The sequence below is a fragment of the Scylla paramamosain genome, chromosome 13, assembly GCF_035594125.1.
Source record: "Scylla paramamosain isolate STU-SP2022 chromosome 13, ASM3559412v1, whole genome shotgun sequence".
NCBI lineage: Eukaryota > Metazoa > Arthropoda > Malacostraca > Decapoda > Portunidae > Scylla > Scylla paramamosain.
The window spans coordinates 2,018,238-2,032,500 of record NC_087163.1 but is presented as its reverse complement, the minus strand read 5'-3'; the positions used below and the strand labels follow the sequence as shown (position 1 = coordinate 2,032,500).

General features: G+C 41.0%; 1 protein-coding gene and 1 non-coding gene across 2 annotated transcripts in view; both read left to right on the top strand.

The window, feature by feature from the left end:
- Window positions 1–14,231, top strand: part of LOC135106313 (uncharacterized) — a 71,518-nt gene extending 57,287 nt beyond the window's left edge. Inside the window, 8 exon segments of the mRNA XM_064015200.1 lie at window positions 7,195–7,269; window positions 8,172–8,332; window positions 8,334–8,357; window positions 8,958–9,104; window positions 9,106–9,157; window positions 10,877–10,983; window positions 11,469–11,640; window positions 12,069–14,231. Coding sequence (XP_063871270.1) covers window positions 7,195–7,269; window positions 8,172–8,332; window positions 8,334–8,357; window positions 8,958–9,104; window positions 9,106–9,157; window positions 10,877–10,983; window positions 11,469–11,612 — 710 coding nt within the window. The 3' untranslated portion in view covers window positions 11,613–11,640; window positions 12,069–14,231.
- On the top strand, window positions 4,683–4,755 carry Trnav-aac (transfer RNA valine (anticodon AAC)). Its single transcript has one exon. It is a non-coding gene; the product is annotated as a tRNA-Val (tRNA).
- Window positions 14,232–14,263: the final 32 nt, after the last annotated feature.

Here is a 14,263-nt window from a genome sequence, read left to right as displayed (position 1 = left end):
GATTTTTTTTCCTTTTTGAGTTTCCCCCTCCTTTTTTTCCTATTATTTTTCTTTCGGTTGCATTTCCTTTCAATTTGTTTGCAAAAATGAGTCTTTCTTTGAGCGAGCATTGCGGGAAAAGCGTGTTGGAGTGTGGCGCAGCTGAGGTCCTCCCTTCACTGTGACCCCCTCTTGCTGTGACCCCCTCCCTTTGCTCCGTGACCCACCATTACTGTGACCACCTACCCCATTTTTACTGTGACTCACCCTCCCATTGTTGTGACCACCTGCCCCTTTTTGTGACCTCCTTTTACCTCTTACCTCCCTTGTGACTTCTTTTTACTGTGACCTCTTTTTTTTGTGACCTCTCCTCTGCTGTGATCTCCCTTTCTTTGTGGTCTTTGCTGTGACTTCATTTTGCTGTGACCTCGCTTTCCTCTAACGTACTATTGTGACCACCCTCAACTGTGACCCCTCTCTCTCTCTCTCTCTCTCTCTCTCTCTCTCTCTCTCTCTCTCTCTCTCTCTCTCTCTCTCTCTCTCTCTCTCTCTCATTTACTACGTTTAATAAATAAGTGCATTTTCGCTTCGCAATAAGGAAGTAAAGAGGAGGAGAAGAAGGAGGAGGAGGAAGAGAGGAGAGGGGAAGGAGAAATTAGACAAGGAAGGAGAGGGGAAGGAGAAATTAGACAAAGAAGGAGAGGGGAAGGAGAGGAAGAAGGATATGAAATAGAGAGATAGATAATTTGAGGTGACAAGTATAGCAGAGAGAGAGAGAGAGAGAGAGAGAGAGAGAGAGAGAGAGAGAGAGAGAGAGAGAGAGAGAGGAGGGGGGAGAGCAGGTCAGCGGGCCATCTAATATGAAAATATATTAGTGTTCTCCTGGTTTAATAATAAGCGAGGTGCCGTGATGTCAACCCCCAAAGTATTGTGAAGAGAATGAATTTAATTAATGTGTCCGTGTGTATGTGTGTGTGTGTGTGTGTGTGTGTGTGTGTGTGTGTGTGTGTGTGTGTTCACGAGATAAGTGACATCAGTGCTGCCGGAGAGAGAGAGAGAGAGAGAGAGAGAGAGAGAGAGAGAGAGAGAGAGAGAGAGAGAGAGAGAGAGAGAGAGAGAGAGAAAATTATCCATACAGCCATACAGACAGACACCCATCCACCCACTCACCCACCCATCCATCCATATATCCGAACATCCAGACATACAAACAAACAGACAGACATACATACACAGAGAGAGAGAAGGTACTGCCATTACATACAAGAGAGAGGAAGAGAAACTATGGATGAATCAAGAGAGAGAGAGAGAGAGAGAGAGAGAGAGAGAGAGAGAGAGAGAGAGAGAGAGAGAGAGAGAGAGTGAATCACCAGTAAGACAAGTAACAAAGCCTGAAGTTACTTGTCTCTGTACCAGCCCAGCGATCAAATATTTACCTGCGTGATGGAGGAGAGGAAGGGGAAAGGGGGAAGGGAAGGAGGGAGGGAGGGAGGGGGAGAGAAAAAAACGAAGCAGGAAGGGAAGGAGGGAAAGAGTAAGAACAAGCAAAATGTGATAAACGAGGAAACGAATATACGGAAAGGAAATGAGAGAGAGAGAGAGAGAGAGAGAGAGAGAGAGAGAGAGAGAGAGAGAGAGAGAGAGAGAGAGAGAGAGAGAGAGAGAGAGAGAGAGAAAAGGAAAGCGGAAGGAAAAGAGATGAAAGAAAAAGAAAAGGAATAAAAGATAAACAAGGAAGGAACGAGAGGAAAATAAATAAAGAAAGTAAAGAGAGAAAAAATAAACTCAGGAAGAAGATAACAAAAAAAAACTCACACAATAAAGAACCGAACCAAGAAAAAAATAAATAAAGCAAAAAGGAAGGAAGGAAGGAGGAAGGAGGAAGAGAAGAAAGTATAAAGAGGGAAGAAAAAAAGAAAAAAACGTACAAGAAAAGATTTGCAGGAAAGTGAATCGAGGGAGATAACGAGGGGAAGAAGGAAGAAGAAAGAGAGGAAGGATGGAAGGAAGGAAGGAAGAAGGCAAGATAAATAGGTGAGAGGATAACAATGGAAGGAGGGCAGAGTAACAAAGGGAGAGAAAGAGAGGAAGGTATTTCAATGAAGGAGAGACAAAAAATGGAGGAAGATTAATCCATATATGTTAGGAGATTGTTTGAGGAGGAGGAGGAGGAGGAGGAAGAGGAGGAGGAATACAAAGGAATACAAAGAAAGTCCAAACAGCAACAAACCTTGAGGTCCTTACGAGGCTGTTTGGGTAACTATTCTGCGCTATTAGTGGGAGCGACATGATAGTACAGAAGAGGAGGAGGAGGAAGAGGAGGAGAAGGAGGAAGAGGAGCAGGAAGAGGTGGAGGAAGAAAAGAAGAAGAAGAAGAAGAAGAAAAGGAGGAACTAAAAATGTCAATAGTATTTCAGCTCAAAAGATAAAATAGAAAAATACTTTTAGACCAAATGAGAGAGAGAGAGAGAGAGAGAGAGAGAGAGAGAGAGAGAGAGAGAGAGAGAGAGAGAGAGAGAGAGAGAGGTCTGAGCAGGGCGATTGCAGGAAGGAGGAAAGGACTAAGGCAGGGAGAGAGAGAGAGGGAGAGAGAGGGAGGGATGGAGGGAGGGAGAAAAGAATAGATACGAGGGAGGGATGGAGGGAAGGGAGGGAGGGAGGAAAGCTCTGAAAGGATTTGTACATAATATTTCGAGGTTCTGGAGATAAAACCTGAAAGAGAAGACTAGGAGGGAAGAAAGGAGGGAAGGAAGGAAGGAAGGAAGGAAGGAAGGAAGGAAGGAAGGAGAGGAGAGAAAGTAGAAGGAATGAAGGGAAAAGGAGAGAATATTGAGAAAGTTGATGAGAAGGAAACAAAAAAAACATTGATAACGAAGAATAACGAGGATGGATAATGGAAATAAGGGAAAGAAAATAGGAAGAGGGGGAGGAAGATGTAATTTCTCTCTCTCTCTCTCTCTCTCTCTCTCTCTCTCTCTCTCTCTCTCTCTCTCTCTCTCTCTCTCTCTCTAAGGATTATGCGACAAGAGAATTGAATAATGACAAGAAGAGAGAGAGAGAGAGAGAGAGAGAGAGAGAGAGAGAGAGAGAGAGAGAGAGAGAGAGAGAGAGAGAGAGAGAGAGAGAGAGAGAGAAAGAGAGAGAGAACAATTAAATAAACAAATAAAAAAAACAGTAATGATTTTAAAGATGACAGATATAGTAGTAGTAATAGTAGTGGTAGCAGTAGTAATAGTAGTAGTAGTAGTAGTAGTAGTAGTAGTAGTAGTAGTAGTAGTAGTGATAATAATAATAAGAAGAATAATGATCAAAATGACAATAATAACAGGGAAAACGAAATAGAATAATAAAAAAAAAGATAGTGGGAAAACTTTACAGGTAACTGACCCCTTTGAAGAGAGAGAGAGAGAGAGAGAGAGAGAGAGAGAGAGAGAGAGAGAGAGAGAGAGAGAGAGAGAGAGAGAGAGAGAGAGAGAGAGAGAGTAAAAAGTTTAACAAATTGGTACATGTTCTACCAGTTCCTCATTGTGTTGTTTTTCCTCCTCCTCCTCCTCCTCCTCCTCCTCCTCCTCCTCCTCCTCCTTCTCCTCCTCCTCCTCCTCCTCTTCCTCCCGCCAAGATTGCTCACGACGTCTCATTATTAAACAACTTCAGGAAATTCCTAGGAAGAAGAAGAGGAGGAAGCAGTTGTTGTTGTTGTTGTTGTTGTTGTTGTTGTTGTTGTTGTTGTTGTTGTTGTCGTTGTTGTTGTTGTTGCTGCTGGTGTTGCTTATGAACCTGGTGTTGTAGAAAAAAAAAACATTGGTAGCTCTAATGTAAACAAAAATTTAATCAAAACAATAACAACAATTTTTTTTTCTTAATAAATTCTGACTATACAAGCTATTTGTTATTGCCACCTTACGTGCGTGGAGAATTGAGGTAACGTAAATTTGTGTGCGCCATTGAGAATTTAAGTGAGTTTGTGTGTGTCGGTTTGCGTGAGAGCTGGATAACCTTGAAGAGGTATAGTTCTGCTTCCTCTCTTTCTATTTTAACTGTAATCTTCTCTTCTTTCTCTCTTATTATCTTGTATCTCTTCTCGATTCTCTAATATCACTCTCTATCTATTCCTCTCTTGTTTTCTCTTTTTTCCTATTCTACTTGTAATCTTACCTTGTTCCTCTTTTATTCTTTCGTGTCTCTTCTCTATTCTGTCATTTCCTTCTCTACTGTATGTTATTTTGTATTTTTCTCTCATGTTTCCTATCACTCTTTCTGTTCTACCCGGTTTCGTCTCCTCGTAATTTCCTCTCTCTCTCTCTCTCTCTCTCTCTCTCTCTCTCTCTCTCTCTCTCTCTCTCTCTCTCTCTCTCTCTCTCTCTCTCTCTGGTTTCTTTCCACTTTAATCCAGTTCTTCAGGTGCGTGTATATAATCACGAAATCTATTACTTATTGTGAAACGTCATAAGGAAATAGACACTTGCGTAGCTTGCTCTGTTAACCATCTTCATTTCCTCTCACACAGTAAAGGGGACAGCAGATGATTATATTTCCAACCCCCTCACTTTAATTATTCGTCTCCCTTAAAGAAAATTTTCCCCGTTGAAGCTCCTGCATATATATTAATTCGAGACATCACAGCCAAGGTAGGAAAAAGTATTAATTAATCTTTGTTATACCACGTGCTTGAGTGAAACAAAGAGAGTGCATAGCATTGACAGGTGCTCATGGTGTAGTGGTTATCACATCTGTCTAACACACAGAAGGTCCCAGGTTCGAGCCCTGGTGAGCACAGTTTATTTTTATATATATATATATATTTTTTTTTTTTGAATGAGTTAAGATAGATAGATACAGAGAGAGAGAGAGAGAGAGAGAGAGAGAGAGCAGGTTTTCCAAAGATTCACAGTTATTGGCTAAAGGCAGACTGTCATCCACCTAAGTCACCTGGCGCGGGAAAACGCTACTAATAAAATAAACGTAAATTCCTATTCCTCCTCCTCCTCCTCCTCCTCCTCCTCTATCGTTCTATAAATTTCACCACGCATTTAGATAATACACCTTAATAGTAGTAGTAGTAAGAGTAGTAGTAGTAGTAGTAATAGTAGTAATAATAGTAATTTTTTTAGGATTGACATCTCAGTGGGTCTTTTTTCGCTCTTTTTGTTGCCCTTGGCCAGTGCAACCCTTACATAAAAAGTAGTAATAGTAGTAGTAGTAATAGTAGTAGTAGTAGTAGTAGTTGTCAGTTCTCCACCACCTTCCTCTACAGCCATCACCACCACCACCACTTCCTCCTTCACCATTTCCAAGACCCTATCCACTTCTTGTCCCATCTAGTACACTTTGGCATACCTCACCACAATAATGGATTTTAATGGGGTTCTCAGAGCTGCGAGGGGGAGGTATGGAGGCGGAGGAAACAGGAGGAGGAGGAGGAGGAGGAGGAGGTGAGGGAGGAGGAAGAGGAGTGGATAGTTCCTCTGTATTGGATATTGGAGGAAGGATCGATAGGGAGAGGAGGAGGAGGAGGAGGAGGAGGAGGGGAGACATAGGAGGTGTAGGAGGAGGAGGAGGAGGAGAAGTTGGAGGTAATTGGTTAATATGATGGTGAAATTGGCTGGTCATAATGTTCTCACTTGTTGCTAGGACTCAGTGGGGGTCTGGTATTTCTAAGTGAGTCCCCCCCACCCTCCCTCCCTTGAATGAATAGCGTTTTCCTTCATGGAGTTAATCCCATTTTCTTTAGAGTGTTAATCGCGTTTTCTTCGGGGTTGCATTTATTGTTTTTCCTCCCTGACCCTTCATCCTCGGTCAATTTCCTCCTCCTCCTCCTCCTCCTCCAGCTTCTGCTCTTCCAATTAATACGGCTAATTATGCGTAAAGCTCCGTGTTATTTTAGAGAGAGAGAGAGAGAGAGAGAGAGAGAGAGAGAGAGAGAGAGAGAGAGAGAGAGAGAGAGAGAGAGAGAGAGAGAGAGAGAGAGAGAGAGAGAATATATCGGAAATAAGGACATCCCAAGTAAAATAAAACTTCAACTTTCACCTCATATTGGAAACTTAGCAAAAACAAGACACGTATGATACAAAAACACAACGGCAGAGGCAGTGACCAGGGTTAGGTTAGGCAGAGGCAGGGTTAGGTTAGGTCAGCAAGAAGAGGCGAGGGTGGTGAAGAAGTAGTAGTAGTAGTAGTAATAACAGAAGAAGAAAAGTAGTAGTAGTAGTAGTAGTAGTAGTGTAGTAGTGGTAGTAGTTGTTGTTGTTGTAGTAGTAGTAATTTAAGAAGTAATACAACAACAACAACAACAAATACTACTACTACTACTACTACTACAACCACCACCACTACCACCACTATTTTTAATTCCCACAAACATACAAACACCGTTGGATCACTCGTTTGCCTCTTAGCATATTTATTTTGGGTGGAAAAAATCCTGTTTATTAGAAAAAACTGAGTCACAAAAACAGAAACCTTATTTGACTTATTTTTCTAGCTGACATCCTCTTCCTCCTCGTCCCAGAGAGAGAGAGAGAGAGAGAGAGAGAGAGAGAGAGAGAGAGAGAGAGAGAGAGAGAGAGAGAGAGAGAGGTGAAAAGGACATTGATTTTATTGAGTATCTTCTATCACTCATAATTAAGACTGCTACTTTGTCGGATCTCTCTCTCTCTCTCTCTCTCTCTCTCTCTCTCTCTCTCTCTCTCTCTCTGAAACCGTACTTTTCCAAGCATTATAAAAGGCACAGGTTATTTCTGTACATGTATTTTTATTCCTGCTACTTTTATTTCTGTTCCTACACCATAAGAAAAAAAAAAAGGGCGGGGGGAAAGGAAGGAAAAACACCCATTTTCTATCCATTCAAATTACTCTACAGTTTTCCCCCTCCCTCTCTATCTTTCACTTTCACCCAAACAGTAATAACACAATCAATCCTTTAACTTTTCGGGAACATAAGTAGGCTAGGCTATAATATTCAGTTCCTGCCCTCTATCCCAGTACACAATTGATCCTTTATCGAAAACATGGGCTGCAATATCCAGTGCTTCTTATCAATAGTTACAGCACACCCATCCATTTGACCTACTTAGAACCAACGTAGGCTAGGCTATAATCTTCCATTACCTTCAGTGTTTCTTGTTATCCTCCGTATATTATTTTGTCCCGGCTCTCCTGTGATGTCTGTTTGACTGGACAGTATGGACTAATCGTGTGTCTGTGTATCTGTTCCAGGAAGCAATATAGTGGGCAAGTTTACCCAGAGTGTCAAGAGGATCGTGCAGGAGGTGAAGGAAGAAGGCGTGCCAGGTGAGGACACACACACACCACACACACACACCACACACACACACGTTTTGATTTACTCTGTACGGTAAAATATATATATTTTTTTCTTTATATACGGGGGACATTTCCTTGTTTTTCTCATTTCCTCACTTTTACATGCTCCTGAGAGAGAGAGAGAGAGAGATGAGAGAGAAGAGAGAGAGAGAGGAGAGAGAGAGAGAGAGAGAGAGAGAGAGAGAGAGGAAGAGAGAGAGAGAGAGAGAGAGATGAATTCAAATATTTATTTCATTACACAATAATTCTCTCTCTCTCTCTCTCTCTCTCTCTCTCTCTCTCTCTCAGGAGTAGGGAGAGGAGTGAGAGAGGCACACGCAAGACTGTGGGAATGGCGTATTTCCATAGCAACCAACCACACGGTGAGAGGAGGGAGAGGGGCAGGGGAGAGGGATGGAGAGAGGAAGCAGAGTGGCGCAGGGAAGGATGAAGAGAAAGAAGAAGGGAGATGGAGAAAGGAGAGGAAGGGGAAGAGGGATTTAGGAGGGGAAGGGAGAAAAGAAAGGAAGAAAAAAAAAAGTCAGAGAGGAGAAGAGAGAGAGAGAGAGAGAGAGAGAAGAAGAGAGAATGAGGAGAGAGAGAGAGAGAGGCTATTTCCTTCCTTGTTCCTCCAGTGCTTCATTTCTTCTTCACACAGATCACACTCTCTATTCTTCCTTACAATCTCCTCAAACCATTAATCTCTTTATTTTTCCACGCCTCTCACAGCTCTCATCTTTCCTTCCTCGCTCTCTCTCTCTCTCTCTCCTCTCTCTCTTCTCTCTCTCTCTCTCTCTCTCTCATGGTAGTGTCTTGTATCCTTATTGCATCGTTTCTCTACACTACTACTACTACTACTACTACTACTAGTACTACTACTACTACTACAGCCGATGGAGAGACGCGGGATGACGCTATCGCCACCAACCACCGTCTGCGCCACGTTCGGGAGAGGCTGGAGGCTGAACACGAGACAGCCCGCGGCGCTCTGCTCACCCTCCACACGCCGTACAACCACAGCAAGACAACCTGGAACGTTTTCACCCGATACCAACCTGCTAAAGGCCATGATTAAGGTGTGTGTGTGTGTGTGTGTGTGTGTGTGTGTGTGTGTATTGGATGCCCTCTCACTCTTAAACGGAATCTTACAACTTCAAGGCCATATGTACGTGTGTCTGTGTGTTGCCATCTACACTCTTACCAACAAGGCCCGTATTCAGAAACGCTTTGCTCGCTCACCACGAGGATTTTTAAAAGCCACAGAGATGATTGCCGGATTCTCAAGAGTGTTTCTCCTTACATTAATGTAGAAATCTTGTTAATCTGTCAATTAGAACGGTATAAAACACTTAAAACCAGCGCAACTTCAATTAGAACCTTTTAAAAGTAGTTAAGATACGGACAAAAGCGTTTCGGAATATGATTGACTATATTCTGAAACTGGCGTCTTACCTCCATTAATTTCAATAGACTCTAATTGAAGTGATGAGAAGTTTTGTTTGTTTCCATGGGTGTTTTCATGATTTTAGTGATGGATTAACACGCAATCAAGATTATCATTGAGAAAAACAACTGTGGGAACCCGATCAATTATGTCTGTGGCCTCCGAAAATAGTCGCGATGAAAGAATGGAACATTTAAGAATGTGTGGTCCTTTCTCCCATTACTATCTACAGGAGGTGGTGAGGCTAGAGACAGAATACTGGCAACTCCTGGAGGTGCCGCGGCAGGAGAAGCAGGAGCCGGTGCTGACCTACGTGCTGAGGGCGTGCTCGATTGTGGAGAAGAGCCAGCGGAGCCACGAGCAGGCGGAGAAGACCCCACCGCGCCGACCAGGAGGAGGAGAAGCAGAGGGAGAATGCACAGCGACTCAACGGTAGGTGATGCTGGTGGTGGTGTTTTATTCGTAAAGGTTAGTAGTAGAGTAACATGCACTGTACTCACTCCCACTGTGTGCGTTTTCCTTCAGTCATAACCTTTAAAAACTTGGCTGATATTTTCTGCAATGATGGAGATCAAGAGAGGAGTATAAATGTTGCTGGTTACTTGGCTGAGGAACCTAAGAAAATGAGGGAATCAACAACGTGGCATATGGCAGTCCCTGTATAAAATATGCCAATTTATTTCCACCTACCATCCGCCATCGATAAATTTGTCTAATAATCTTTTAAAAGCTTCCTGTTGACTCGGCACTTATAACAACATGATTATTGTGTCTATTCCAAGCCTGGACTGTGATTGTACTACTTTTTTACTATCAATCTGTCTTTCTATCTATCTATAATGGTATTTGTAAACTCGGGTCTTGATTTTTTTACCTAATAGAATAACGTTAGGAATTTCATTATAAACATTATCACACTCCCCCCCGCTTGGGAGAAGGATGAAAATTAGACACACTTTGTATGTAAATTAAGAAAGTGGAGGAACAAAAGTTGTACCCGAATTACTCTGACGTGGTGATGTGTGAAGATAGAGGAGGAGGGAAGGAGGAGAGGAAGAAGAGGTGAAAAGAAGTTTTAAAGTGCACAGAGAGAGAGAGAGAGAGAGAGAGAGAGAGAGAGAGAGAGAGAGAGAGAGAGAGAGAGAGAGAGAGAGAGAGAGATTGTTCATAAAAAGGCAAAGATGAACACTGATTAGATTATGTAAAGAATGAAATGTATTGTAAAGAGGGACTTGCTTTCAACAGTACTGACAAAAAGAATAAATAGAGTAAGAAGAAAGCTGAGGGAATAACAAAGAGCTCAGCTTACTTTATGGATACTAACTTGTAGGTTATTGATGTATTCAGTATGATAATAAAAAAAGAATAAAGGGATAAGAATGACAGCCTCCAAAGGCCCTCTCTAATTTATATAGATGAAAAAGTTGAGATGTAAAAAATGTAGAAAAAAAATAGATGGATTAATTATGGAAAGAACATTTTCAATTATATTCTGGAAATTATCAAGGGAGAAGGTTAATAGAATATGGAGAAAAGGAAATAAAAGTGTGATGGGGCAACAAAATTAGTAAATTTGATAGATTGGTAAATAAATCATTGCTTGACAAACTGGGGGTATTTTTCATCCCTCCCTCTTTGTCATTTTTTTCTCCAATTAATCTTTTCTTCACTAATAGTGTGGAGTGTTACTGAGTCTAGTGACAATGTGTGGTTGCAGATAGTAGAATGAAAAAAAAAAGTTATCCTTTTTGTGCAACCTTTCTTGTTCATTTTTCCTACTCATCAGATAACCTGCATTAATTCTGCATTGTGTTGTGTTGTGTTGTGTTGCAGCTTACTAATTTCTTCTATCAACAAATTAAAAGTGTGAAAAATTTATACTAGTGATTCCTTCCATCTCACTCTTTTCATTCCTTTTCCGAATACTATTCTCCTTCATGAATAACTCATAGCAAATACTCTTGAGTGTAATGATTGCCTTGTGTTACATATCCTGCCATCTAACCTTTCTTATTCCTCATCTAAATACTCTTTCTATCCCCTGTGAATGACCCACAGCAGATCTCACTGATTGTATTTGTGTATTTGTATACAACTATGGATGTTTCTGCAGGATTGAGTCAGGCTGATAACTGGCATTTTGTGTTGCAGGTATGACCACTTCACAGATTCTGGAGGAGAACCACTCCCTCATCAACGAGTTGTACCGCCTCCTGAGGAAGTACTCGTCCCTCCGCACCCTCATGAGAGAGCTGAAGGTGAGGAGCACCAGGTGTGGGTAGCATGAGTCAGTGAGTGAGTGAGACATTGATTGGTAGGAGAAGAATGAGTCAATGAGTGAATGAGATATTGATTGGTAAAGCTTTTGGTTCTGTGACAAGAAGTTCATAGTGAGAGATTGAATGAGTAAGAAAGAAGAAGAGGAGGACCATACATGTACTCAGAAAAGCAATAGAATAAGAGGCAATAAGTAATAGACTAGTAGAAAGACCAGAGAAGACCTGGAGAATAAACATCACACTATGACTGCAAAAAGTAAGAGAGACTGAAGCCATCCAGCCCCTTAATGGAAAAGAACAACATTAAGCAAAATAAATATGATGATTACTTTTCAATATCATGCATAAGAGGCAAAATAACAAAGGCAGTAGTGTATGCAGTTATCGAAACTTCTGCTGATATGAACTAAGAATGAATAGGAATGCCTTAAACATGTACTGTATATTCATCTCTTGTGTTTCAGGATGACTACGTTGAGAGCAAGATGTACCCTATTGTACCCCGCTACTTTATGCTGAAGGAGATGATCCATGATGTGATGCGAGACCCTGCCTTCATGGAGCTGTGTCAGGAGGTCACTCAGAGTCCCCCAGCAGGCACCTCTTAGTGTGTGACCTGCTGTGACCCATAGAGAGGTCAGGAATGGAGGTTTGCTTTGGCATTTCTTGTATTCCATGCCTGATGTTACTGTCTATGTACCTTATCTTATTGTTCCTTTATGATCAGAAGTCAGATGTTTAGTGATTTATTATGTGCATGTATTAGTGTTAAATAATATACCAATTTGACTTCTGAGTATAAAGGAATGATGATATAAAGTACATCGTCCTGTTTCTGATTAGGTTTCTTTGTCTATCTGTTTTTTTTTTTCTTTTTGTCTATTTCTGTGTCTGATATCTTAAGGACTGTCTTGAAGATTATTAAGATCATAGTTAGGATTTCCTAGAAGAGATGTTAAAGTATGAACAATTTAAAAGATTTTGCTTTCTTTAACAAACTACTACTACTACTACTACCACTACTACTAGAACACTGTCACTACCACTACTATATTCCTTCACAGAGTTGATGGAGAGTAGCATGGTGAGACAACAAAGGAAGACAAGACCAGAAGCATCATGAAAGTGTCTCAAGAACCTCCGCTTGTTTTACTGTCTCGTTTTATGTTCCTTAATGTAAGTTTCCTTTATTATTTTTTTTCAGTTTTCTTGGCATTTCTGTGGAGTCTTGTGGTCTTTATTTCTGGTACTGAAGAGTCTTAGTCTGTGTTCTCTTGTAAGTTGAGATACACATGGCTATTTCTGCACTGTTGCATTTGTTAAGGGCTTTATTCCACTTGTCTTTCTTGTTTTAACTTACAATTTGCGTAATTAGCATTATATATAATGCTTATCCCTTGGAAGGTATTTGGAGGAATCTCTCTCTCTCTCTCTCTCTCTCTCTCTCTCTCTCTCTCTCTCTCTCTCTCTCTCTCTCTCTCTCTCTCTCTCTCTCTCTCTCTCTCTCTCTCTCTCTCTCTGCCAGTGCTCTATCTATTTCTCCACCTCCCTGTCACTCTCCCAGATCAATGATAAAGATTAGAATTGTGTGCTGTCCTGCTTGTCTCCAGTGTGAACTGAACACTAGCTGTAAACTAACAACAACAAGGCTATTACTACAGATTACTGTCACCATGATCAAAGTTATGACAGTACTAGATGTAAGTGTACACGAGAAAGCCGCAGTATTTTTGCTATGGATGATAATGTAAAATGAGATAATTATGATCGACATGTAGTTTGTGCCAAAGTATTTTTCACCGTATATTCTTGTAAGCTTTTCTCGAAGTATAAAAGGAGCCTGGTGAGGTATTTGGTGTGTGTGTGTGTGTGTGTGTGTTTTAAATTACCATACATACCCACACACTAAATTTTCCTGTGTGAATCATGGGGGCCAGTAGCAGCAGTAGCAGCAACAGCAGCAGCAGCCTTCACTGCTCCCACACTGATTGTGACACTGTTAGGAAAATGATGGTGTCTGCTTTATGAGACTTTGGGCATGTTGAGAATGTGAAAATATCAGCCATGCATGCAGTGAGGATGTGGATGAGGTGTGGTACTCTCCCTGCCTGAGCTGCAAATGGAGAACCACAGTAAAGATGTTCTGGCTTAATGTCATGTGTTCTTAAGTCATAGTGCATCAAGCCATGTGACCTTAGTTGTTGCAGTGGCATGCAGAAAATCTTTTAATCACTTTACTTCAAGGCAAGACAAGGAATTTCTTATGGGTTTATAATAGGGTTGTGTGAATGAGAAAATAACATCTACAGTCCTTATTTCAGTGATATACAAGTGACACTGGAATATGTATAGAGGAAGGAAGATCCTCATGGGAAGTGCATATAGAGTACACTTTGTTGCATCAAATTATATAAACAGAATACAATACATGTAGCACTTTGGTGTGGTAATTATCAAAATAGAATCTGCCTTGCATATGATGTGAATGTTCTAATGTGGCAAGACTGTCATACTCTCTCCGTCACTCACTGCCATGCATGTGCTGGGGTCAGAAGGATGGTGGCGGGAGCAGGCGTGTGTTGAGGGAAGAGAGAATACATAAGGACACATGTTTTGTAGTGACACATATCTCTGCTGCTTAGATTGGCCCCTCTGTGTATGTGTGTGTGTGTGTGTGTGTGTGTGTGTGTGTGTGTGTGTGTGTGTGTGTGTGTGTGTGTGTGCTTTTCCATATTCAGTAGAGCAGCTATATGTATAAGAGATAAAAGAGAGGCAGTTATTACTACATATTTAATTATGCAACTATTCCAACCCACTGTGGTAGTTTCTGAGGTAACTAACACAAGGCCTCAGATGATGACTTTTCTAAGTGAGTGAAGTGATGCTCCTCAATGCTACAACAATAGAACAAACTGCCACTCATTTCATGTAAGGAGAGAGTTTTGCCAATATCTTGTTTTATAACAGTTCCTTTTGAACCTGTTTTGTGTTGCGTGTTTTCATATAGTATGTCATTGTGATGTGTTAATAGTACAGTATATACTGTATATATTTTTTGATAACTTGTACTATGATGTGATTACTTTACCATTTGTTATACCTGTCAAGGACTAAAGAGTGTGCTTACTATGAAGAAATGGGAAAGGTTAGCAGCTTAGGATATAGTAAGTAAATTACTTAAAAGATAAAGTTTGTGTACTCTCTTTCTTAAAGGAAACTATGTAGAAGGAATTTTTTTTATCCATATGAGTTTCATAGT